Source organism: Eucyclogobius newberryi, unplaced genomic scaffold, assembly GCF_026437365.1.
Source record: "Eucyclogobius newberryi isolate DKJ021-1_F unplaced genomic scaffold, fEucNew1.0.hap1 SCAF_37, whole genome shotgun sequence".
Lineage (NCBI taxonomy): Eukaryota > Metazoa > Chordata > Actinopteri > Gobiiformes > Gobiidae > Eucyclogobius > Eucyclogobius newberryi.
The window spans coordinates 193941-219241 of NW_027316023.1; the positions used below are offsets into that span (position 1 = coordinate 193941).

At 42.1% G+C, this 25301-nt stretch overlaps 7 protein-coding genes across 7 annotated transcripts; 1 reads left to right on the top strand and 6 right to left on the bottom strand.

Annotated features, from left to right (window-relative positions):
* Positions 1-242: 242 nt before the first annotated feature.
* LOC140376613 (histone H4) lies at positions 243-575 on the bottom strand. Its single transcript, XM_072462097.1, has one exon. It carries the CDS (start codon positions 569-571, stop codon positions 260-262), a length of 312 nt encoding a protein of 103 aa, XP_072318198.1. The 5' UTR covers positions 572-575; the 3' UTR covers positions 243-259.
* A 660-nt stretch (positions 576-1235) lies between these two features.
* On the bottom strand, positions 1236-1678 carry LOC140376584 (histone H2B 1/2). Its single transcript, XM_072462062.1, has one exon. The coding sequence runs from the start codon at positions 1676-1678 to the stop codon at positions 1304-1306; it is 375 nt and encodes a 124-aa protein (XP_072318163.1). The 3' UTR covers positions 1236-1303.
* Positions 1679-4228: 2550 nt separating this feature from the next.
* On the bottom strand, positions 4229-4696 carry LOC140376582 (histone H2A-like). Its single transcript, XM_072462060.1, has one exon. The coding sequence runs from the start codon at positions 4663-4665 to the stop codon at positions 4288-4290; it is 378 nt and encodes a 125-aa protein (XP_072318161.1). The 5' UTR covers positions 4666-4696; the 3' UTR covers positions 4229-4287.
* A 1173-nt stretch (positions 4697-5869) lies between these two features.
* On the bottom strand, positions 5870-6317 carry LOC140376580 (histone H3). Its single transcript, XM_072462058.1, has one exon. It carries the CDS (start codon positions 6294-6296, stop codon positions 5886-5888), a length of 411 nt encoding a protein of 136 aa, XP_072318159.1. The 5' UTR covers positions 6297-6317; the 3' UTR covers positions 5870-5885.
* A 1301-nt stretch (positions 6318-7618) lies between these two features.
* On the bottom strand, positions 7619-8308 carry LOC140376579 (histone H1-like). Its single transcript, XM_072462057.1, has one exon. The coding sequence runs from the start codon at positions 8246-8248 to the stop codon at positions 7634-7636; it is 615 nt and encodes a 204-aa protein (XP_072318158.1). The 5' UTR covers positions 8249-8308; the 3' UTR covers positions 7619-7633.
* A 2896-nt stretch (positions 8309-11204) lies between these two features.
* Positions 11205-11549, bottom strand: LOC140376609 (histone H4). Its single transcript, XM_072462092.1, has one exon. It carries the CDS (start codon positions 11539-11541, stop codon positions 11230-11232), a length of 312 nt encoding a protein of 103 aa, XP_072318193.1. The 5' UTR covers positions 11542-11549; the 3' UTR covers positions 11205-11229.
* A 335-nt stretch (positions 11550-11884) lies between these two features.
* LOC140376634 (uncharacterized) lies at positions 11885-13487 on the top strand. The gene is made up of 4 exons (XM_072462120.1): positions 11885-12130; positions 12201-12620; positions 12725-12879; positions 12991-13487. Exons 2-4 carry the CDS (start codon positions 12201-12203, stop codon positions 13253-13255), a joined length of 840 nt encoding a protein of 279 aa, XP_072318221.1. The 5' UTR covers positions 11885-12130; the 3' UTR covers positions 13256-13487.
* The last annotated feature ends 11814 nt before the right edge of the window (positions 13488-25301 follow it).

The following is a 25301-nucleotide window of genomic DNA, read 5'->3' on the forward strand; positions in this document are numbered from 1 at the left end:
GATGTGATCACTGGTCATTTATCTGTGAATTTAAGTCACAGATAGAGCTCCCATTTATATATATATATAAAAAATACAATATATATCTGAGACAGTTCATAGCCACGCTGTAGATCTAAGGTTTTATTCTACTTTTTCCAGGTTTAATAATTTAGGATCAAACGAGGTGTAACCATGAGAAAAGATAATGCTCTTCTGCACATGTGTGTGGCTCTTAAAAGAGCCGTTGTTGTTGTTGTCGTGTTCAGTCAAGTGTCGTTTAACCTCCGAAGCCGTACAGAGTGCGGCCCTGTCTCTTCAGGGCGTACACCACGTCCATGGCGGTCACGGTCTTCCTCTTGGCGTGCTCGGTGTAGGTGACGGCGTCACGGATCACGTTCTCCAGGAAAACCTTGAGCACTCCGCGGGTCTCCTCGTAGATCAGACCGGAGATACGCTTCACGCCGCCGCGGCGAGCCAGACGGCGGATAGCGGGCTTGGTGATGCCCTGGATGTTGTCACGGAGAACTTTGCGGTGGCGCTTGGCGCCTCCTTTACCGAGTCCTTTTCCTCCTTTGCCGCGTCCACTCATGTTTACTGTTTCTTGGTGGAAGAGTCAGATGTGGCTCTAACGGCCGCTCCAATGGTGTTTATCCTGCTTTTGCGGACGCAGGTGAAGACAGTCTGTGGGCGTGGCCGTTCTTCCACCAATAGGAACGTGCCTCCCAAAGGTCGTTTACGCAGAACAATACTTTTGCTTTTTTTAGTCTTAAAAGAAAAAAACGTACACATTTCTCACGATATTAACAAACTGAAAAACGATGCCCTTTCACTTAAATGAAAATACTGTTCATTCACAGCATACAATTAACTCCACAATAAAGTGCGTAAGTGCTCATCTTTCCACTTTTGAAACATTTCACAAAAATCTAAGTATATACATTATTAATAATATGGGCCTACATTAAATATGCTCATCTACGAGGTTGTAACATTTGTGAATGAATACTTAACATTTCCATTTACAATAGAGTATAACACTCCAGTAACTAACTTTACATATTTAGTTTACTGCTTTATTCAGAGCATGATTCATTTCAAGTCCGTCAAACAATCTTTGAATTTAACTAGACGTTGCAAATTTAGAGCGGTTTAACCAACCTAATTTTACTCTGGGTGGAGACCTTTATATATATATATATATATATATATATATATATTATATAAAAATAAATAAATAAATGCAAGTGGTAGACGTTCATCTTTGTCAGATGTGGGTGGCCCTGAGAAGGGCCGTTGTTGAAAGGTTGGAGCACACTGGGGTTTACTTGGAGCTGGTGTACTTGGTCACGGCCTTGGTGCCCTCGGACACGGCGTGCTTGGCCAGCTCTCCGGGCAGCAGGAGGCGCACGGCGGTCTGGATCTCTCTGGAGGTGATGGTGGAGCGCTTGTTGTAGTGCGCCAGGCGGGAGGCCTCTCCGCCGATCCTCTCGAAGATGTCGTTGACGAAAGAGTTCATGATGCCCATGGCCTTGGAGGAGATGCCGGTGTCGGGGTGGACCTGCTTCAGCACCTTGTACACGTAGATGGCGTAGCTCTCCTTCCTGGACTTTCTCCTCTTCTTGCCGCCTTTTCCAGCGGTCTTGGTCACGGCTTTCTTGGAGCCCTTCTTGGGCGCGGCCTTGGCGGGTTCAGGCATCGTGAGCTGTTCTGAGGACAGACGGACGAATGACTTGAGAGCGCGCCGCCCCGCCGTTTAAAGCAAGCCTCATGCAGATAAGCTGTGCTGTTCCTCGAAGCTGATTGGTGGATTATAAGAAGTGGTGTTTTCTCTTTTACAATTCCTCTGGGAAATATTGAAATAAAGAACTAAAGGATTTCTAAAATATCTAAATAAAAAAAAAGAAAAGAAAATCTCAGATGAAACTACTAAATTCAGAACTATCATTTAATAAAACCAAAAGTACACATATTGATAATAATGCTCAATTCTTACTAAATCACAAGAAATAATTACAAGGTAAATTCATAGCTTCAATCCAGTTGTTTGTAAATACAAAATATTATGCATTCCCTTTTTCATATATTTTACATTGTATGTTGCACCTTTGATGCCAAAGCATTTCCCAGTCTGTGAATTCTGTAATTGACCCTAACCCTTTCTTAGTTAGAACACGTGTTTATTTTGTTTTCTGATACAGTAAATGTATTTTCAAAGCAGTTGATCTCATCACTGATGGTACTTTACTGTGTATTAAACAACTCAACAAAAATAACTGCAAACCACACAATTAACAAACACAGTTCTTTCACAGAAGTGCTTGTGGGATCTACAAACTTTAACTAATATTATAGTTGTTTTTACTATTGAATAAACACTAAAATCTAAAGTTTAGCCCAATTATCAAAACCTTACAGTCAAGGAGCAAAACTGGGCCTCAGATCTGCACCACTGTAACACAATAAGTCAGTTCACACTTTGTGCAAAACAACACACACAGTGATTTACAACACTGAACACACTTGTATGTATTTAAGACACAGAAGTTTATCAAAATGTCACTTCTTTGCAATGCTAAAGCACTGACTGTCAAATGACCACACCCATGTGCCAAATGACCACACCCATGAGCCAAATGACCACACCCATCTGGTGTGTAACTGGTGTGTAACTGGAGTGTATCTGGTGTGTAACTGGTGTATAACTGGAGTGTATCTGGTGTGTAACTGGTGTGTATCTGGTGTGTAACTGGTGTGTAACTGGAGTGTATCTGGAGTGTAACTGGTGTGTAACTGGTGTGTATCTGGAGTGTAACTGGTGTGTAACTGGTGTGTATCTGGTGTGTAACTGGTGTGTAACTGGTGTGTAACTGGTGTGTAACTGGTGTGTAACTGGAGTGTATCTGGTGTGTAACTGGTGTGTAACTTGTGTGTATCTGGTGTGTAACTGGTGTGTATCTGGTGTGTAACTGGTGTGTAACTGGAGTGTATCTGGTGTGTAACTGGTGTGTATCTGGAGTGTAACTGGTGTGTATCTGGTGTGTATCTGGTGTGTAACTGGTGTGTAACTGGAGTGTATCTGGTGTGTAACTGGTGTGTATCTGGTGTGTAACTGGTGTGTAACTGGTGTGTAACTGGAGTGTATCTGGTGTGTAACTGGTGTGTAACTGGTGTGTATCTGGTGTGTAACTGGTGTGTAACTGGCGTGTAACTGGAGTGTATCTGGTGTGTAACTGGTGTGTAACTTGTGTGTATCTGGTGTGTATCTGGTGTGTATCTGGTGTGTATCTGGTGTGTATCTGGTGTGTAACTGGTGTGTATCTGTTGTGTATCTGGTGTGTAACTGGTGTGTAACTGGTGTGTATCTGGTGTGTAACTGGTGTGTAACTTGTGTGTATCTGGTGTGTAACTGGTGTGTATCTGGTGTGTATCTGGTGTGTAACTGGTGTGTAACTGGTGTGTATCTGGTGTGTATCTGGTGTGTAACTGGTGTGTAACTGGTGTGTATCTGGTGTGTATCTGGTGTGTAACTGGTGTGTAACTGGTGTGTATCTGGTGTGTAACTGGTGTGTAACTTGTGTGTATCTGGTGTGTAACTGGTGTGTAACTGGTGTGTAACTGGTGCAAACATAGATAAGTCATATGCAACATGTGTGTTTCATATGGTAAAAAAATATGGTTTTGATCAATTAGTGAAGAGTTTTTACAAGAGTGGTTCATTTTGCAAAGGAGCTAAGGTGTTTTGCTAATTGGGTTTGTGGTTGTGCTAATTGTGTGTAGGGTTTTGCTAAATGAAACAAAACAATCAAAATTGTGTTTATTTAATCGTAAAAAAATGTAATATATATATATATATATAAATGGGAGCTTTGTCTGTGACTTGAATACACAGTTAAATGACCGTCAGTGATCAAATCCACCACTAGAGAGCGAAGATAATATGGCATTTAACTGGATTTAGACAAGTTTTAACTTTTGGACAGACAAAGCAAAACAAGACTCAAGAGTACCTGAAATCACAGCACTTTATAATTTATATGGTTTAATTCAATTCGGTTGTTGGAATATTTAACAGGCTTTTAGTTTTGGGATTTGACCAATTCATCACTGTTAGTTTTGACCAGTGAGACGTTTGACAATTATTTTCTTTGCCATGTTTGACATATTCTCACCCATTTGTAAGTCACTAAAATGTGGACAAGTTGACCTGCAAACAAGTTTCAGTTAGAAATCAGGCAACAGTTTTGTTTCCTTCTCTGGAGTGGGTGGCTCTTAAAAGAGCCGTTGTGTTGTTATCCGGGTCTGGCTTTACTTGGCCTTCTCGGTCTTCTTGGGCAGGAGCACGGCCTGGATGTTGGGCAGCACGCCTCCCTGGGCGATGGTCACTCCTCCCAGCAGCTTGTTCAGCTCCTCGTCGTTGCGGACGGCCAGCTGCAGGTGGCGGGGGATGATCCTGGTCTTCTTGTTGTCTCTGGCGGCGTTACCGGCCAACTCCAGGATCTCAGCGGTCAGGTACTCGAGCACCGCGGCCAGGTAGACGGGAGCTCCGGCTCCGACGCGCTGGGCGTAGTTACCCTTCCTCAGCAGCCTGTGCACACGGCCCACGGGGAACTGCAGCCCGGCTCTGGAGGAGCGGCTCTTTGCCTTTGCTCTGGCTTTACCGGCGCCCTTTCCTCTTCCAGACATGTTTGTAGTATCAGATGATTTCACACGAGGGAGAAACTGTTCTCTGTGGCCGCTCACAGGCGGTATATATAGCAGCAGTGCTGACTTCTGATTGGTCGGCTGAGCGTTAGTTTGATTCTCCAATCAGAGCACGGATATCCTCTCCGCTTTACCAAAGTAACAATACATGAAACAATACATTCAAGTTCACGACTGTACATTTAGGACAAGAGAACTTACAATGGGGAACAACACTGTGGCTATAACACTACTACTAAATTGTAATGTTGATAATTGTATCCTGTAGCAGATTAGAATTGTTTTTCGTTTTGAGTTTATAAAAGTTGTTTTATCATTGTACATTTTTGTTTCATTTATTTTTTTACTTTTGTTAAGAATATAAGGTTTTTCTTTTTTTCCTTTTGTAAGGGCTCCTCTATTTGCACATGAATTGCAATTACTGTGAAATGCATGTGCAGTCTATGTGCTGTCGTGACACATATGCATGTGCAATTACTGTCGTGATCACATGCAATGGTATTTATGTATTTATTTATTTGTCTATGGGAGTTTTTATTTATTTATAGGAGATCTTCTACTGAAAGTGTTTTTCAGACTTCCTATAAGTGATCTGTATCTACCAACGTTGCACCAATGAAATTTCCCCATGTGGGACAATAAAGGAATATCTTAACTATTAAAAGTGTAAGTTATCTGATGTCTCACTTCTGTACCTATGTTGTAACACTGACATTTCCCCACTGTGTGGATTATTAAAGGTTTATCTTAATCTTATGTTCGTGAATTCAGTTCATTGGCAATGGCAAAAAAAAAAATGTCTTATAAATATATGATATAACATACGTGTTAGGCTGAATTAACTTTAGGAAGTATGAGAAAAAAAACTTCTTATAGAACAAAACTCCTCTCATATCTTAATAGGGAATGGAGGAAAACCATAAATAAAAGTAAAGTAAAACTAGCTAGAATAAGACTAAATACTAATACAGTTACGTACACTCTTATTTACATCAGTTATAGGCACATGAACTTGGCCTTAATTGCTTGAGAGTATAATTGCACATGAACATGACAGTTTCACATAATTGAGTTGGTATTTAATATGTTTTTTAAAGGTGGCCCTATTTAGGATTCCAAGCAATGTTCTGGTCAAGTGTGGCTCTTAGAATGTGTTGGTGGCTCTTAAAAGAGCCGTTGCTTTGGGTTCACTCGGGGTCAGTTTAAGCCCTCTCTCCGCGGATGCGTCGGGCCAGCTGGATGTCCTTGGGCATGATGGTCACTCTCTTGGCGTGGATGGCGCACAGGTTGGTGTCCTCGAACAGACCCACCAGGTAGGCCTCGCTGGCCTCCTGCAGAGCCATGACGGCAGAGCTCTGGAAGCGCAGGTCGGTCTTGAAGTCCTGGGCGATCTCCCTGACGAGGCGCTGGAAGGGCAGCTTGCGGATGAGCAGCTCGGTGGACTTCTGGTAGCGGCGGATCTCCCTCAGGGCCACGGTGCCGGGCCTGTAACGGTGAGGCTTCTTGACGCCGCCGGTGGCCGGGGCGCTCTTGCGGGCCGCCTTGGTGGCGAGCTGCTTCCTGGGAGCCTTTCCTCCGGTGGATTTACGCGCTGTCTGCTTCGTTCTGGCCATTTTCTCTGCTCTTGGGTCAGTGTCAAACCTGAAACTCTTTGCTCTCTCAGCCAGCGGCAGCGGGCTTTATACAACCAGGGCGAAGCCGATTGGCTGAGCTGGGCTCGCGCTCTGAATTCAAACATTAACCACGCCTCTGTCCCACGCGCCCCGTGTTCTGTCCCTTTCATTCTATAACTTCATAAATAACGTGATCAGATTTTAGTTTGAGTTTCTTCAAGGCTTTTGAAACTGTAACAGTTCATTTTGAGTTGTCCTCATCAAACATATTAAACACTTTGTTCGTCAAAAACGTCACAATGCGTCCATGTTTCAGGATCACATAGAATAATATATTGTAGTGATATAAGATCACAAGCCTTTATTTGTCCCACAATGTGGAAATTCCACTGTTGCAACACAAAGTAGGTACAGAAGTGAAAAATAACGGATGAAAACAACTCGAAAAGCTCTTATAAAAAAAGCTCTTATACTATATAATAACAATAGTGACACTCTTATTTACAGCTGTTTCATGGACAGAGAATATTGAAAACATAATAATAAAAAATACAAAATATATACTATTTTTATAAATGTATAAAAACGTGAAACTGATGAAATAAAGCAAGACAACGTGCCTATTGCACTGCCTTGTAAAGTACTATAGTATTGTATTATAATTCTGTTCTTCTGTGGGTGAGTCTCACAGAAGAACCGTTTTGTGTCAATGTTGTGCTATTTACGTTCACAGAAATGACCAGCACAATCAAAAAGGAGCAGAGAAGAAAACAAATATATAAAAACAACAACAAAACAAGATGGTTTTGAACACATTTTGTTTAAGACAACTTGTTTAACGTTTCTCATTTACGACATGCCACACTTCAATGGTTCAGTCATTTTTTTTCCCTTTTCAAATTAATATGATTTTGTTGTTGCTTTAAACTGATAAATATAGAGAGCTTAGGTGATGTTTTTGAGTGACAATCCAATGAGTCCCAAAGTTTTACCCGAGCCACAGATATTGTCATTGTGGCGCCCCCTGCAATCCCTGTAATTGTCTTCTATGAATATGGTCTATGGTTTGGAAGTTCTTTTTGAGGTCGATATAAACTGCTAGAGCGCTGTTTATTTTCAATTGCTGTGGTGATATGTTCTGTTTTCTGTGGAAGTGCTAAAGATGTAGGTCGTTCTTTCCTGAAACCAAACTGACTCTCCCAGTAATAAACATAATGTGTTTCATGATTACTGTGATTGTGATTCTGCAACATTGATATTCAAGGGAAGAGCTGCTCTTTAGAGAGAGTGGTGGCTCTTAAAAGAGCCTTTTGAGGGTCGTGGTGGTCGCTGTGACTTTACTTCTTGGCCTTCCTTGCCGGGGCCTTCTTTGCGGGGGCCTTCTTCGCGGGGCTCTTCTTCACTGCCTTGGCGGCCTTCTTGGGCGCAGCTTTCTTGGGGCTCTTGGCGGGCTTCTTGGCTGCCACTTTCTTGGGGCTCTTGGCGGGCTTCTTCGCCGCTTTCTTGGCCGGGGACTTGGCCTTCTTGGCGGGCGCCTTCTTCACCACCTTCTTCTTGGGGGAAGCTGCCTTCTTCGCCGCCGCCGCGGGCTTCTTGGCTTTAACGGGGCTCTTCTTCTTCGCTGCGGTCTTGGGCTTGGCCTCCTTCGTGGCCAGTTTGAAGGAGCCGGAGGCCCCCGTGCCCTTGGTCTGGCTCACGGTGCCTGAGGCCACCATCTTCTTCAGAGTGGTGTTGATGCGCTTGTTGGCTTTCGCCACATCGACGCCCTTTGCCGCCAGCGCCTTCTTCACCGCGGCCACGGAAGTGCCCTTGCGCTCCTTGGACTCGGCGATGGCGTCGGTGATCAGCTTCGTGAGGCTGGGGCCCGCGTCCTTCTTCTTGGCCGCGGCCTTCTTCTTGGGGGCCTTGGCTTTGGCCGGAGCCGGGGCTGCTGCGGGAGCGGTCTCTGCCATGATTCGTGTCGGTTAGATCTGTGTCTGGAGCCGGGGCGCGCGCGGAGGATCCTTATAACGGACATGAGAACCGTAGAGACTCAACCCTCTCTGCTGAGCGGCGCCGGCTCCGCTTTGTGTTTTCTCTTCGCAGTTTAGAGTTAAAAATACAGTAACGTGACTAATTTTTTGCAAACTATTTGACACGAATCTTTAGAACAAAGTCACATCTAGTTGTCTAATGCAGTCATAGACTGACAGAGTCTTGTGTTTTTAAGAACGAGCCATCAAACCCTGGCCATGTCCACACCAGCGAGACACTCGGCATCGACTTTTTCCTACATTTAGCTTTAAAGTGGACTAAACTTTGATACATAAGAAACTATTTGTATTTAGACAAACAAAAGAGATGTCAAGGAGTAAATACACAAACTAAACTTGTAGTGTGGCTTCAGTGTTTAGTTGTAATTAACCGAGTTTGTGGCGGTAGTAAACACAAAGCTGAGGAGCCTTTCTGTGTCAGTCTGCGCTGGGGCAATGGTATAATTCTGTTCATGTACATAACTATATGTGTTTACACGAGTGTGATGTGTGGAAACTGTGTGGAGAAAGGTTTTGGAACAAATTAAGGAATATCAGAAATCAACATGTACATTTCAAACCATGGCGACTTGGTTAATTGCTGAATTTGTGTTAGAAGGATATAATGTATTTGATGTACACAGGCATTGTAAGTACAAGCACAATATTGTAGGTAAATCACTGATGGCTCAGTTATACATTAAGTAATGGAACATTTGCCTTAAAAACAGATGACAGTCAAAGTATACGTCCATGCCCGGGCACATTTTATACATGAGTTACCAACGGTGCATGACAAATTAAGTATTAAGATGTAAAGTGAGATGTTCAGTTTTGGATTAAAACCCAAACCAACACAAATAAGTGGAGATTGTGCTATAATATAATAGGATCATATATTTTACAAACAGTTATGATACGACCATAAGTGATCATATGTTAATGATCATTTCCTGGTGTCAAATTGTCAAAATAAAAAAAACAAAAAGTGTTAAAAATATATACCGCTCCATTGTCTAAGGACAGCTGTAACAATCGAGGCCTTTTAAACAGAAGTATTAAATATTGATTGAAGGTGTTTTTGATGATGATCCAAATGAAGCCAACGTGGCTTTTATAATTGTCCAATTCTGGTTTATCATCAAAAAGACAAAGGCATAAGAAAAACTTAGATGACGCTTGAAAGTGAATATAAACTTTAAAAAAACTAAGTTCCTCAATATTAAAAAAGCAGCAACAACTTTATGTGTTCACTGCCATCAGCCTAAGGTCAGGAAACGTATTTAGACGCTTGATTACGTTTGTAGCTCCTCAGAAACAACGCTGCACATGGATCTCGAGATATTTATTAGCCTTTTTGATAGTAAAACGCCGTGAAAATTACAGACAGAACAAAAACAGTACATTTAGACACTCCCCATAATCATTGTTAAACACAGTATAATACAAACAGCTACCTCGTGGCCGCCTGTCACTGCGGAGGTCTTTTACGTGCTGGTACCATATAAGTGCATTTCATGCTGTTTATGACTTGATATAGTTAACATGACACAAATTCGCAATCACATCATTTTTTCATACAAAAGGTTCCTTGATCATTGGGCTGGGCTATTGCTTGTGCTGCCTTCAGCGTGGCACTGGTTCTGCCTTTCCTGCATGTGCGTGATAATCAATCCCATCTATGAAACAAAAATGCATTAACTATTTACTGACAGTTACAACGTTTATAGATGAATTTTTCAGCACCATAAATTGCCTCTATTATTAGTTTGTATAGCATTTCAGAAGTTAAGCCTCTGTAAATCCAGTTTATGTTAATGAGTAAAATCACCATATATAAGTTTGTCCCTGCCCACCATCTTTTTCCAGAGTTTGAGGTTCCCCACCCAAGGAGTTCTTAAAGTTTCATGTCTAAATTAATTAATGTAGAAAAATATTCAGTTGTAGTCATCTAGACTCGGATGAGTCGAAACGTATCAGAGTCAGAACTACAATGGAACACTCCTGGACGAATGAGGGACACACCCACATGTTTCTGATTTTGATGAAATGTACAGATTGAACATAACAAATTAGTTTTGAAAACAAAAATAAAATATAATTATTCTTAATTGCAAAGTTATTTGTCCGTTTTCCCATTTATTAAATAATGTTGTATTGTGTCATTTACAGTTCCTGAGGTCTTTGTTTTCCTCTGATCCAGACGCTTCAGTTTTGAATTTGAAGCATTTTCATAAATAAACTGCAGATAAGCAACAATATTCATATTATAGACTTGTTGGAGGTAATGCAATATTTTACTTAAGACATTAAATTTATAAAGAATTATATACTATGTTTCCCCTGTAAAGCAGGATTAGTGTCTCATTCGGACCAGAAGGTTTCTCTTCATGTTCTGTGTGTGGCTCTTAGATCCATTAATAAGCAGAAGATTTAAGATGAGATAAGATATTCCGTTATTGTCCCACATGGGGAAATTTCATTGATGCAACGCAGGACGATACAGAGGAAGAGAACAGATCACTTATAGGAAGTTTGAAAAGCACTGAAAAAATAAAGATAAAAATAAATACCATTGCATTTGATGTTAGAGAACTGAGATGACTTTTGAAAGTTTACCTTCATCATACACAAGATGGCGACATCAACCAGATCGTCTGCTGACGGTTTTAGTGAATTCAGTAAAGTAGCTTTGTTAAGCACAAAACACTCAGTTTTTGTCAAGTGAGAAACGACTCGCGCGTGATTTAGAGAATGGTTTAATGACACGATTATTTCTAGATTTGCTTTAAGAGATTCGTTTACATTGATGTGACAATTCTGCGGGTGGAAACGCGAAAGTCTAGAAGTTGCTCTTCTGCACATGTGTGTGGCTCTTAAAAGAGCCGTTGTTGTTGTTGTCGTGTTCAGTCAAGTGTCGTTTAACCTCCGAAGCCGTACAGAGTGCGGCCCTGTCTCTTCAGGGCGTACACCACGTCCATGGCGGTCACGGTCTTCCTCTTGGCGTGCTCGGTGTAGGTGACGGCGTCACGGATCACGTTCTCCAGGAAAACCTTGAGCACTCCGCGGGTCTCCTCGTAGATCAGACCGGAGATACGCTTCACGCCGCCGCGGCGAGCCAGACGGCGGATAGCGGGCTTGGTGATGCCCTGGATGTTGTCACGGAGAACTTTGCGGTGGCGCTTGGCGCCTCCTTTACCGAGTCCTTTTCCTCCTTTGCCGCGTCCACTCATGTTTACTGTTTCGTAGTAGAAGAGTCGGATGTGGCACCAGTGGCCGCTCCATGGAATTTAAACTGCTTTTCCGGACGTAGGTGAAGACAGTCTGTGGCGGGGCAGTTCTTCCACCAATAGGAACGGGCGAAGGGGAGATGTCCCGGAAAAAACAATACTTTTGCTTTTTTCGACAATGCTTTTATGACTTTTATGACAATAAAGCTGTATTTATCTAAGTATGCACTGTTCACAGCATAAATATACTCCACATTAATATTAATATGCTGAACTGTGTTACCGGCCTGGCTGACCCTTTAAGAGAGAGCGGGGCATTGTGGGTAACCGGAAGTGTGCTGTTGTTTTTGGTCGTGTTTTTCGGCGCGCGTATTACTATCACAGTGTACGCCTCATTATAAACGTGTTACCTAATTTCCATATGAACTGCTGCAGCGCTTTTGTTATTTTTCGACCAATCAGCTGCACAAAGCGATACACATGGCTACTTATTCTGGCTCACGCTCTGGCTTTAGCACTACTGTAGAAGCATTGAACCGAGTCGCAGAATAATAGTGCAAATGCAGAATCACAACTATATTAGACAGTTACTGTATGAATAAACACAAATGTCTTAATCAAATGTCACATGTCTTAATCTAATCTCTCTCTGTCTTCTACAGATGCACTTTCCCTCAAACCCTCTGCAGCCGGGGCCAATGTATTTCCTGTCTCCACGACAATGTGGCCTTTTTGGTGTCTCCTGTGAAGGGATGCAGAAGCAGGTCAATTTCCTGATCGATGAAGGCATGTCGTCAAGTAAGGGAAGCAATGAAGTCATAAGCTACATGCATCATTTCTTCAACAACTTTGGTGTTGGAGAAAAATACGTGGATCTTCATTGTGACAACTGCAGTGGCCAAAACAAAAACAGTTTCATGTTGTGGTATGCTGCCTGGCGTGTTGGACACAAGCTTCACCACACAATGGACATCCACTTCCCCATTGCTGGACACACCAAATTCTCCCCTGATTGTGGCTTTGGACTTATCAAGCGAGCATACATGAAGACCAGGGTCGACACTCTGGAAGACATCGCTCAGGTTAGTTTATATTATTTGACTACTATAATGTGTAAACATTAGCCTGGCAAAACTTATTTTTCTTCTGTTCTCATTTTTTTTACATTTGTCGCTCTTGTCATCAGGTAGTGGAAAACAGCTCTCCTGAGTCTCACCTCAATATCCCACAGCTTGTTGGAACGGCGGATGGCAAAGTGTTTGTCAAGAACTTGGACTGGCAGAAGCATCTGAGTCCCTTCTTCAGACGGCTTCCAAAGATCAAGAGTTATCAGCACTTCAGGTGTTTATATTGAAACTCTCATATTGTGTTCATATAAAATTAATTGGTTAATGATGGTGTTTTATGATAAATAGTTTGCTATTTCTTAAATGTCCTGTTAATTGTTTACAGCTTTGATGCCGAGAGACCAGGTGTGGTGCTTGCAAAAAGTCACTGTGAAGCAGAACCTGTGGAATTTCAGCTACTGCGCAATTCAGCTGATCTGCCTCCGGTTGACTGTCTTCCTGTCCTGGTCCCACCTGGACTGAACTTTGACAGGCAGACCTATCTGCATGAAAAAATCAGGCCTTTCTGTGCTGACCAGGCTAAAGACATCACATGCCCAGCTCCAAGAGTCACTACAGAGAAGAATATGCGGAAGAGGATGCGGATGTGATCTCTGATGTAATTGGACTCTCCTTCACAACCTCTTGCTTGCTATGTTAGCCCTTATGCACAGCCTCTCCCTCCAACAGCCTGGACTAAATTCACTTTACTCTAGTTCTGACTTATTGTGTTGCCTCCAAAGTCTACTGACTTAAAACTGCACTGTGTATTAATGCATGTTATTCAATCAAAGCATTTCCATTTTAATAAAGTACCTTGTAATTCTGATTCAAGTCCTAATGAAAATAACACTACATCAATATTAACAACACTACAATTCTTGAGTCTTCAGTGACACCTGTAGAGGGAAGAACTACAGATACCAGATGTCAGTGTGACTAATGACAGTAGTCACAGTTTACACTGACTAACTGTTCAAACCTATAATGTACTCACGGTCTTCAGAGGTGGAACAAACTTCTCTGGCCACTAGGAGTTTGAGTCTTTGGTAGTGACTGTGCTTGGATGAATGCCTCTGTATTTGTACTTTATCACCCAGAGAATCACTGGCTCTATCACTGCTGCCCTGGTCCTTTCACCTGCACAGAGCCTTTTGCTTGGAACATGTTGCAGAAAAACTGAACATGGACAGTATTCCTGTCCATTAGAGACGGCCTCGATCATGTCCAGAATATGAATAATCTGTGATCGATCAAATTATTAATTTAAAGTAATCCCAAGGGACCCCTCAAATAAAGATGAAGAAATAGAATAAGAAGCTTTGTGTTACGTGTACGTGGCCCATTCTGAGCAGTATATTTAGAGTCCTGTATATTCTATTTATTCTAGACTTAGTAATTTGAATTGAAAAAAAATAATTCTAGCTATTTTGATCAATTAAACAGTTCTCTAAAAAAACGTCAGTCAAATCCTCTGAGATCACTTTTAAAAGTTTACCTTCATCATTATCAATCTTATACATTCAAGTCTGCAGCGTGTGTGAAACTTACTCTGTTCTGCCACAAGAGGGCGACATCCACCAGACCCTCTGCAAATGTCCTCAATAAGACCACAAAATATGACAATCACCATTTGATTCGGCACAATTATCAAATCGCAAAGGCTGACATTATTTAGATGGAATTTTATCTTCAAACAACAAAATGTCTCAATCTACAGTCAAATCTGAATCTAACTTACTGCAGCGAAACAACAATAGAACAGACATTTCTGATTCAAACCACAAGGAGGCGCAGACAGAAGGTGAAGATGTTTTTGAGGAGCACGATCCAGATCTCATGTTTTAGACCTAAACTGTCTCTTCTGCTGTAAACATATTCTAAATTATATGTGTGAGTGAATTCAGCAAATTCAAAGTCGACAAAAAATATCCCTTTTTCCCTCCAATAAAGGGATAAAACAATCAACTTCATTAAATACATTTTAATTGTTTCGGATTTGAGTGACACTATTGAATCACTGAAAATGTGCAGTATAGAAATAAACACATGGCATAAGAAAAAAAAAAACTTTTTGGCGTACAGCTCCTACCAATAAATCCACCTTTACAAAAATATATATAAAATATAGCCGCAAGCGGCAATGATCGGCCCTCGCCACGCCGCCGCCACACCGCCGCCACGCCGCAAGAGGAGGGGGCGCTAACGCGCCCCAATTGTCCTTTTATTACGCCTACTGCTGAATCTGTGACGCTGTCACATCTTCTCCCCTTTGTTTTACCATCAAAAAGCAATTTTATTTTGAATTCTTGGCAAAATGTGCGGCTTTGCCGCACAGACACCGTGACTCTTTGAATGAAAATGTGGATAACTTTTGATGGTCCACCCCTGAAGATGAGTCTCACCAAATTTCAGGTTAATAGGGCTGACGCCCTGGGAGGAGTTTGTGAAAGTCTAAAGTGTAAACATGTTCTGGCGATTTCCCCATTGGAATAACATGAAAGGTTTCGGTCATCGTTACGGCAACGCCATAACAATTATGACATGGGTCTCATTGACTTTTTTGATGGGGATGCTAAAATTGAGTTGTGTGTCAAATTTCATATAATTTCGCAAAACTAAACATTTAACCTCCATATAAAATCTGTAGGGGGCGCTGTGGCGCCAAATGAATTTATTTCACTTCAAGTAGGTTTAGGGCAAAGAGTTTAACAACTGATTCTAATTTGACGCAATTCGGACTTTATCTGCGCAAACGGCAGAAATTTTAAATATGGGAGATTTCTGAAATTCTAGCTACAGTTTGCGGCTTCGCCGCACAGAGACCGTGAGAGGTATCAATGTAATTTGGATAACTTTTGATGTCCCACTCCTCAGTAGCATTTTCACCAAATTTCAGCTTTTTAGGGCCAACGCCCTGGGAGGAGTTCGTAAAAGTACGACGTTTGGAAAAACTCCGAAGTCATGTTTAGCCATTTTTGAAGCAATATGGCCGACATTTGGTTGGGCGGACGGCGTTGCCGTAATAATATTTTTTACTTCTCTTGTCACCATCTACCTCGGCGCCAAATTTCATGATTCTACGATCAGATTTTTTTTGGGTCATTTCCCATCTCTCAATGCATTTTTGGTACATTTGGGGGCGCTGACGCGCCAATTTTTTTTATTTTAGAAAAGGGAAATAGCCAGAATGTAGAGAGGCACGATTTTTAGAGGTGTGAACATTTTTGTGACTTTTCGTCAATGTTCACTGGGTGAAAAATAGGGGGGTTGGTCCCGAGAAGAAAGAATAATATTCCGATGCGAAAACAATGTTTCCCATTTTTCAAATATCATAAACTATACATTTTCGGAAAGCGCTCGCGCTTTCCTACCTCATGGTGTGGGTCCCTGGTCACTGACGGGTACTTTCGTTAATTTTGAGTGGGCTCCGCCCACTTTGTGTTTTTGGCCCTCTATACAGTAATAATGTTCAATTTTTGCATTACATGCTTATATGCACGGAACATGCAAGAGATGGGGAACGTATTCGTGAGCTACTTAGCGCAAATGAGTGCTTTATATGGGGATGACGACCGCTTCGCGGTCGTCATCTCAATGTAAAGTGCTCGTTTAGTGCGCACTTTTGCACGGGCTTCGCCCGTTTACAACGGTAATGTTCCATTTTCCTACTACTAATTAGTATGCACGGGGCGTGCATGAGTGAAGGAGTGTGTTAGTGAGTGTTTGGAAGTGGGCGAGCGCTTCGCGCTCGATTTCGTGCGCACTACGTGCGCACTTTCGCAGCCGTGCTTCGCACGGCCTTACGAGATTAATAGGCCTCTCGCCAGCTTGTGGCGCTCGGGCCTAACTAGATATTGTGCAATGGTTGAAGCCATTGAGAGTGTCTGCATTCTTGCATAAAAGTACTACATGTGTAGTAAAGACTTTATTCTTGTTCGGCTCGAGCCATGGAATGAGCATTGAGGATGAGGAGGAAGAGGATGTTATAACGTGCTTTGAACTCATGGGCTTTGAAACACCAAAGTAATGGAAGGCGATGTAACGCTTGGAAACCAACCGCCATAAAACAACAACAACAACACAAAGTCTGAGGAATAAAGTCTGGCGGTAATGCAACACTTGGATGCCAACCGCCATAAAACAACAACAACAACATAAACCTTGCTCAACACCCGGTCTGGAGAGACGGGAGATGGCGGAGGAGAGTGGATCGGGGATGGAAGACATTCTGGACGGCGTGGAGGAGCAGCCTTTTCTGCCTGCACGTGCCCGGAAACGTAAAAAGTCCCTTAGCTCGTCCGAGGGTTCTGGGAATGAGCAGCAGGATGAGGCTGAAGCTATTGATATCCGGGGTGAGAGCAGAGACTGTAAGGTGATCATAAAGCTTGCACAGGATAGTGCATCCTTTAAGGAGTGGAATTCAGTGGCATTGTCAAAGAGCCTAACTGTAGCTGTGGGAGTGATCAAGAGTGCGAGTGTCCTTAGAGATGGCTCGCCCACCAACTCACTCATGAACATGCTCCGCCCATCAACTCACACTCATGAACATGCTCCGCCCACCAACTCACACTCATGAACATGCTCCGCCCACCAACTCACACTCATGAACATGCTCCGCCCATCAACTCACACTCATGAACATGCTCCGCCCACCAACTCACACTCATGAACATGCTCCGCCCACCAACTCACACTCATGAACATGCTCCGCCCACCAACTCACACTCATGAACATGCTACGTCTGAGTAAAGTTTTGTGTAAATCCACCTAATAAAACCGAAGTAATGATCATTTCAATTCCATTAAAAATGTGCGGAAAAATATGCGCTCTTTTATGCGCGCGTTGCATTTATTATAATAACTTTGTCGTCTTTTGTGATAAAAAGGATCTGAAAAAAACGTTAGCTTGTGCTAACCCGGATGTTCAGGACGCACACGAGTAATGTAAACATTAGTCACATGACAAATAGTCCTGGTTTAGACCTGGTTTAGTCCTGGTTTAGTCCTGGTTTAGTCCTGGTTTAGACCTGGTTTAGTCCTGGTTTAGTCCTGGTTTAGAACTGGTTTAGTCTTGGTTTAGACCTGGTTTGGTCCTGGTTTAGTCCTGGTTTAGTCCTGGTTTAGTCCTGGTTTTGACCTGGTTTAGTCCTGGTTTAGTCCTGGTTTAGAACTGGTTTAGTCCTGGTTTAGTCCTGGTTTAGTCCTGGTTTAGACCTGGTTTAGACCTGGTTTAGTCCTGGTTTAGTCCTGGTTTAGTCCTGGTTTAGACCTGGTTTTGACCTGGTTTAGTCCTGGTTTAGTCCTGGTTTAGTCCTGGTTTAGACCTGGTTTACACCTGGTTTAGTCCTGGTTTAGTCCTGGTTTAGTCCTGGTTTAGTCCTGGTTTAGACCTGGTTTGGTCCTGGTTTAGTCCTGGTTTAGTCCTGGTTTAGTCCTGGTTTTGACCTGGTTTAGTCCTGGTTTAGTCCTGGTTTAGAACTGGTTTAGTCCTGGTTTAGTCCTGGTTTAGTCCTGGTTTAGACCTGGTTTAGACCTGGTTTAGTCCTGGTTTAGTCCTGGTTTAGTCCTGGTTTAGACCTGGTTTTGACCTGGTTTAGTCCTGGTTTAGTCCTGGTTTAGTCCTGGTTTAGACCTGGTTTACACCTGGTTTAGTCCTGGTTTAGTCCTGGTTTAGTCCTGGTTTAGTCCTGGTTTAGACCTGGTTTAGTCCTGGTTTAGACCTGGTTTAGTCCTGGTTTAGACCTGGTTTAGTCCTTGTTTAGACCTGGTTTAGTCCTGGTTTAGTCCTGGTTTAGACCTGGTTTAGACCTGGTTTAGACCTGGTTTAGTCCTGGTTTAGACCTGGTTTAGTCCTGGTTTAGTCCTGGTTTAGTCCTGGTTTAGACCTGGTTTAGTCCTGGTTTAGTCCTGGTTTAGAACTGGTTTAGTCTTGGTTTAGTCCTGGTTTAGTCCTGGTTTAGTCCTGGTTTAGACCTGGTTTGGTCCTGGTTTAGTCCTGGTTTAGTCCTGGTTTAGTCCTGGTTTTGACCTGGTTTAGTCCTGGTTTAGTCCTGGTTTAGAACTGGTTTAGTCCTGGTTTAGTCCTGGTTTAGTCCTGGTTTAGACCTGGTTTAGACCTGGTTTAGTCCTGGTTTAGTCCTGGTTTAGTCCTGGTTTAGACCTGGTTTTGACCTGGTTTAGTCCTGGTTTAGTCCTGGTTTAGTCCTGGTTTAGACCTGGTTTAGACCTGGTTTAGTCCTGGTTTAGTCCTGGTTTAGACCTGGTTTAGTCCTGGTTTAGACCTGGTTTAGTCCTGGTTTAGACCTGGTTTAGTCCTTGTTTAGACCTGGTTTAGTCCTGGTTTAGTCCTGGTTTAGACCTGGTTTAGACCTGGTTTAGACCTGGTTTAGTCCTGGTTTAGTCCTGGTTTAGACCTGGTTTAGTCCTGGTTTAGACCTGGTTTAGTCCTGGTTTAGACCTGGTTTAGACCTGGTTTAGTCCTGGTTTAGTCCTGGTTTAGTCCTGGTTTAGTCCTGGTTTAGACCTGGTTTAGAGCTCCTTCTGAACATCACTCACATGGAAGTACAAGGCCTGTGATGTGGCTCTCTGTCATTTTGGACAGAAACTGTTGTAGCACAAATAGAAAAACGCCTGTGGATTTAGCAACTTTTTATTGTAAATAGTTGTTTATTGCTTGTATATATCACAAGAATACTTTTATATGTTCATATTTGCACCTTGTGGTTCACTTTGAACCTTTTTAAACGCTTGGTTGAGCATGTTTGAGGGTTTTATAATGAAAAAAACATAATTTTTCTAGACTTTGTGTTTTCTGTGTGTGTTTAGGTCCAGTATGTTGAAATAGTATGTCAAAGTGAAAAACTAACTGAACATATTGATGAGGTTGTGCTGGAAAAAAGATACCCAACATTGGTCTGGTAAACATTTCTTAATGTAGTATATCAGGGCAAAATTGAAGGTACCCAAGAACGGCCAAAAAAGCTTCGGACCCCGAAGGGTTAAAGTATATTTAGCAACGGTAACTGAAAAAATACACTAAATGTCAGGAAAACTATTTAATGACAACAATGAAGAAGCACTGCAGACATACAAACCGTGTAAGAGAAGGCAGGTAAATAACACAACAGTTATGGTAAAATAACACAACAGTTATGTTAAAACAACACAACAGTTATGTTAAAATAACACAACAGTTAAGTTAAAATAACACAACAGTTATGTTAAAATAACACAACAGTTATGTTAAAATAACACAACAGTTATGTTAAAATAACACAACAGTTATGTTAAAATAACACAACAGTTATGTTAAAATAACACAACCGTTATGTTAAAATAACACAACAGTTATCCTTAACACAGACAATAACAGTAGAGAACAAACCTGGAAGTGTGAGCTAAAGCTGGTACATTCTACATCACAATTATCTCTAACACAGATACTGTACTGCTCTCAGATCTGCTCTCTACGCGTTGAATAGTTGTGTATTTGAAACGCAGATCAAGACAGCTTACAATGATTTACAATTGTGGTGTGAAAAGTTCGAATGAAACTGAAAAACAAACATAAATAAGTCTACATTAGCATCATAAGTGTATCGACAAATACACCAGGAAGAAGCCAGCGCCACAAAATGCTAAACATGATGCTTATTATGTCGTAAATACGTGTGAATAAAGTTATGGTCGGCACCAGATCATCATGCATGGATCTATTATAATATCTGGATAGGGCGTGGCTCGCTGCAGCATGTCGCAGACTCCCCCAGTGGCCATTTTGTATTGTTTTATTTTGTACATAATATTTGGCCCACGATTTGAGAAAGAGTTTGGTTTGATGGAAACTGTGGCTCATGCAACTTATTCTATATTTTCAAGGCCTGAGGCGAAACTTAACCTCCTTAAACGCTCCACGTGTGTTTGTGTTTAATGGTGAGTCAGTTCAGGTGTAAAGAGAACTACAGAGAACTACAGAGAACTACAGATGACTACAGAGAACTACAGAGAACTACAGAGAACTACAGATGACTACAGAGAACTACAGAGAACTACAGAGAACTACAGAGAACTACAGAGGAATACAGAGAACTACAGAGAACTACAGAGGACTACAGAGAACTACAGAGAACTACAGAGGACTACAGAGACCTACAGATAACTACAGAGAACTACAGAGAACTACAGAGAACTACAGATGACTACAGAGAACTACAGAGAACTACAGATGACTACAGAGAACTACAGAGAACTACAGAGAACTACAGATGACTACAGAGAACTACAGAGAACTACAGATGACTACAGAGAACTACAGAGGACTACAGAGAACTACAGATGACTACAGAGAACTACAGAGAACTACAGAGAACTACAGATGACTACAGAGAACTACAGAGGACTACAGAGGACTACAGAGAACTACAGAGGACTACAGAGAACTACAGATAACTACAGAGAACTACAGAGGACTACAGAGAACTACAGAGGACTACAGAGGACTACAGAGAACTACAGAGAACTACAGATGACTACAGAGAACTACAGAGGACTACAGAGGACTACAGATGACTACAGAGAACTACAGAGAACTACAGAGAACTACAGAGAACTACAGAGGAATACAGAGAACTACAGAGAACTACAGAGGACTACAGAGAACTACAGAGAACAACAGAGGACTACAGAGACCTACAGATAACTACAGAGAACTACAGAGAACTACAGAGGACTACAGAGAACTACAGAGACCTACAGAGAACTACAGAGAACTACAGAGGACTACAGATGACTACAGAAAACTACAGAGAACTACAGAGAACTACAGAGACCTACAGAGAACTACAGAGAACTACAGAGACCTACAGAGAACTACAGAAAACTACAGAGGACTACAGAGGACTACAGATGACTACAGAGAACTAGAGAGAACTACAGAGAACTACAGAGAACTACAGAGGACTACAGATGACTACAGAGAACTACAGAGGACTACAGAGAACTACAGAGAACTACAGAGGACTACAGAGAACTACAAAGGACTACAGATGATACAGAGAACTACAGAGAACTACAGAGGACTACAGATGACTACAGAGAACTACAGAGAACTACAGAGGACTACAGAGAACTACAGAGGACTACAGAGAACTACAGAGAACTACAGAGAACTACAGAGAACTACAGAGAACTACAGAGGACTACAGAGAACTACAGAGAACTAAATATGACTACAGAGAACTACAGAGGACTACAGAGAACTACAGAGGACTACAGAGGACTACAGAGAACTACAGAGGACTACAGAGAACTACAGAGAACTACATAGGACTACAGATGACTACAGAGAACTACAGATGACTACAGAGAACTACAGAGGACTACAGAGAACTACAGAGAACTACAGAGAACTACAGATGACTACAGAGAACTACAGAGAACTACATATGACTACAGAGAACTACAGAGGACTACAGATGACTACAGAGAACTACAGAGGACTAGAGAGAACTACAGAGAACTACAGAGAACTACAGAGAACTACAGAGGACTACAGAGAACTACAGAGAACTACAGAGAACTACAGATGACTACAGATAACTACAGAGAACTACATATGACTACAGAGAACTACAGAGGACTACAGATGACTACAGAGAACTACAGAGGACTACAGAGAACTACAGTGAACTACAGAGGACTACAGAGAACTACAGAGGACTACAGATGACTACAGAGGACTACAGAGAACTACAGAGAACTACAGATGACTACAGAGAACTACAGAGGACTACAGATGACTACAGAGAACTACAGATGACTACAGAGAACTACAGATGACTACAGATAACTACAGAGAACTACATATGACTACAGAGAACTACAGAGGACTACAGATGACTACAGAGAACTACAGAGGACTACAGAGAACTACAGAGAACTACAGAGGACTACAGAGAACTACAGAGGACTACAGATGACTACAGAGGACTACAGAGAACTACAGAGAACTACAGATGACTACAGAGAACTACAGAGAACTACAGAGAACTACAGATGACTACAGAGAACTACAGAGGACTACAGAGGACTACAGAGAACTACAGAGGACTACAGAGAACTACAGATAACTACAGAGAACTACAGAGGACTACAGAGAACTACAGAGGACTACAGAGGACTACAGAGAACTACAGAGAACTACAGATGACTACAGAGAACTACAGAGGACTACAGAGGACTACAGATGACTACAGAGAACTACAGAGAACTACAGAGAACTACAGAGAACTACAGAGGAATACAGAGAACTACAGAGAACTACAGAGGACTACAGAGAACTACAGAGAACAACAGAGGACTACAGAGACCTACAGATAACTACAGAGAACTACAGAGGACTACAGAGAACTACAGAGACCTACAGAGAACTACAGAGAACTACAGAGGACTACAGATGACTACAGAAAACTACAGAGAACTACAGAGAACTACAGAGACCTACAGAGAACTACAGAGAACTACAGAGACCTACAGAGAACTACAGAGAACTACAGAGGACTACAGAGGACTACAGATGACTACAGAGAACTAGAGAGAACTACAGAGAACTACAGAGAACTACAGAGGACTACAGATGACTACAGAGAACTACAGAGGACTACAGAGAACTACAGAGAACTACAGAGGACTACAGAGAACTACAAAGGACTACAGATGATACAGAGAACTACAGAGAACTACAGAGGACTACAGATGACTACAGAGAACTACAGAGAACTACAGAGGACTACAGAGAACTACAGAGGACTACAGAGAACTACAGAGAACTACAGAGAACTACAGAGAACTACAGAGAACTACAGAGAACTACAGAGGACTACAGAGAACTACAGAGAACTAAATATGACTACAGAGAACTACAGAGGACTACAGAGAACTACAGAGGACTACAGAGGACTACAGAGAACTACAGAGGACTACAGAGAACTACAGAGAACTACATAGGACTACAGATGACTACAGAGAACTACAGATGACTACAGAGAACTACAGAGGACTACAGAGAACTACAGAGAACTACAGAGAACTACAGATGACTACAGAGAACTACAGAGAACTACATATGACTACAGAGAACTACAGAGGACTACAGATGACTACAGAGAACTACAGAGGACTAGAGAGAACTACAGAGAACTACAGAGAACTACAGAGAACTACAGAGGACTACAGAGAACTACAGAGAACTACAGAGAACTACAGATGACTACAGATAACTACAGAGAACTACATATGACTACAGAGAACTACAGAGGACTACAGATGACTACAGAGAACTACAGAGGACTACAGAGAACTACAGTGAACTACAGAGGACTACAGAGAACTACAGAGGACTACAGATGACTACAGAGGACTACAGAGAACTACAGAGAACTACAGATGACTACAGAGAACTACAGAGGACTACAGATGACTACAGAGAACTACAGATGACTACAGAGAACTACAGAGAACTACAGAGGACTACAGAGGACTACAGATGACTACAGAGAACTACAGAGGACTACAGATGACTACAGAGAACTACAGAGGACTACAGAGGACTACAGATGACTACAGAGAACTACAGAGAACTACAGATGACTACAGAGAACTACAGAGGACTACAGATGACTACAGAGAACTACAGATGACTACAGAGAACTACAGAGAACTACAGATGACTACAGAGAACTACAGAGGACTACAGATGACTACAGAGAACTACAGAGAACTACAGAGAACTACAGAGGACTACAGAGGACTACAGATGACTACAGAGAACTACAGAGAACTACAGAGAACTACAGAGAACTACAGAGAACTACAGAGGACTACAGAGAACTACAGAGAACTACAGATGACTACAGAGAACTACAGAGAACTACAGAGAACTACAGAGAACTACAGATGACTACAGAGAACTACAGAGGACTACAGATGACTACAGAGAACTACAGAGGACTACAGAGAACTACAGATAACTACAGAGAACTACAGAGGACTACAGAGAACTACAGAGGACTACAGAGAACTACAGAGAACTACAGATGACTACAGAGAACTACAGAGGACTACAGAGGACTACAGATGACTACAGAGAACTACAGAGAACTACAGAGAACTACAGAGAACTACAGAGGAATACAGAGAACTACAGAGAACTACAGAGGACTACAGAGAACTACAGAGGACTACAGAGAACTACAGAGAACTACAGAGGACTACAGAGACCTACAGATAACTACAGAGAACTACAGAGAACTACAGAGGACTACAGAGAACTACAGAGACCTACAGAGAACTACAGAGAACTACAGAGGACTACAGATGACTACAGAGAACTACAGAAAACTACAGAGAACTACAGAGAACTACAGAGAACTACAGAGAACTACTGAGACCTACAGAGAACTACAGAGAACTACAGAGAACTACAGAGAACTACAGAGAACTACAGAGGACTACAGAGGACTACAGAGAACTACAGAGAACTACAGAGAACTACAGAGGACTACAGATGACTACAGAGAACTATAGATGATACAGAGAACTACAGAGAACTACAGAGGACTACAGATGACTACAGAGAACTACAGAGAACTACAGAG

What these genes read in the sequence shown, in the direction of transcription:
- LOC140376634 (XM_072462120.1), top strand. Translation starts at nt 12,201, where the DNA reads ATGCACTTTCCCTCAAACCCTCTGCAGCCGGGGCCAATGTATTTCCTG. An exon ending in CTCTGGAAGACATCGCTCAG is followed by an intron (nt 12,621 to 12,724) that starts GTTAGTTTATAT and finishes TCTTGTCATCAG; the next exon opens with GTAGTGGAAAACAGCTCTCC. An exon ending in AAGAGTTATCAGCACTTCAG is followed by an intron (nt 12,880 to 12,990) that starts GTGTTTATATTG and finishes AATTGTTTACAG; the next exon opens with CTTTGATGCCGAGAGACCAG.
- LOC140376582 (XM_072462060.1), bottom strand. Translation starts at nt 4,665, where the DNA reads ATGTCTGGAAGAGGAAAGGGCGCCGGTAAAGCCAGAGCAAAGGCAAAG.
- LOC140376579 (XM_072462057.1), bottom strand. Translation starts at nt 8,248, where the DNA reads ATGGCAGAGACCGCTCCCGCAGCAGCCCCGGCTCCGGCCAAAGCCAAG.
- LOC140376609 (XM_072462092.1), bottom strand. Translation starts at nt 11,541, where the DNA reads ATGAGTGGACGCGGCAAAGGAGGAAAAGGACTCGGTAAAGGAGGCGCC.
- LOC140376580 (XM_072462058.1), bottom strand. Translation starts at nt 6,296, where the DNA reads ATGGCCAGAACGAAGCAGACAGCGCGTAAATCCACCGGAGGAAAGGCT.
- LOC140376613 (XM_072462097.1), bottom strand. Translation starts at nt 571, where the DNA reads ATGAGTGGACGCGGCAAAGGAGGAAAAGGACTCGGTAAAGGAGGCGCC.
- LOC140376584 (XM_072462062.1), bottom strand. Translation starts at nt 1,678, where the DNA reads ATGCCTGAACCCGCCAAGGCCGCGCCCAAGAAGGGCTCCAAGAAAGCC.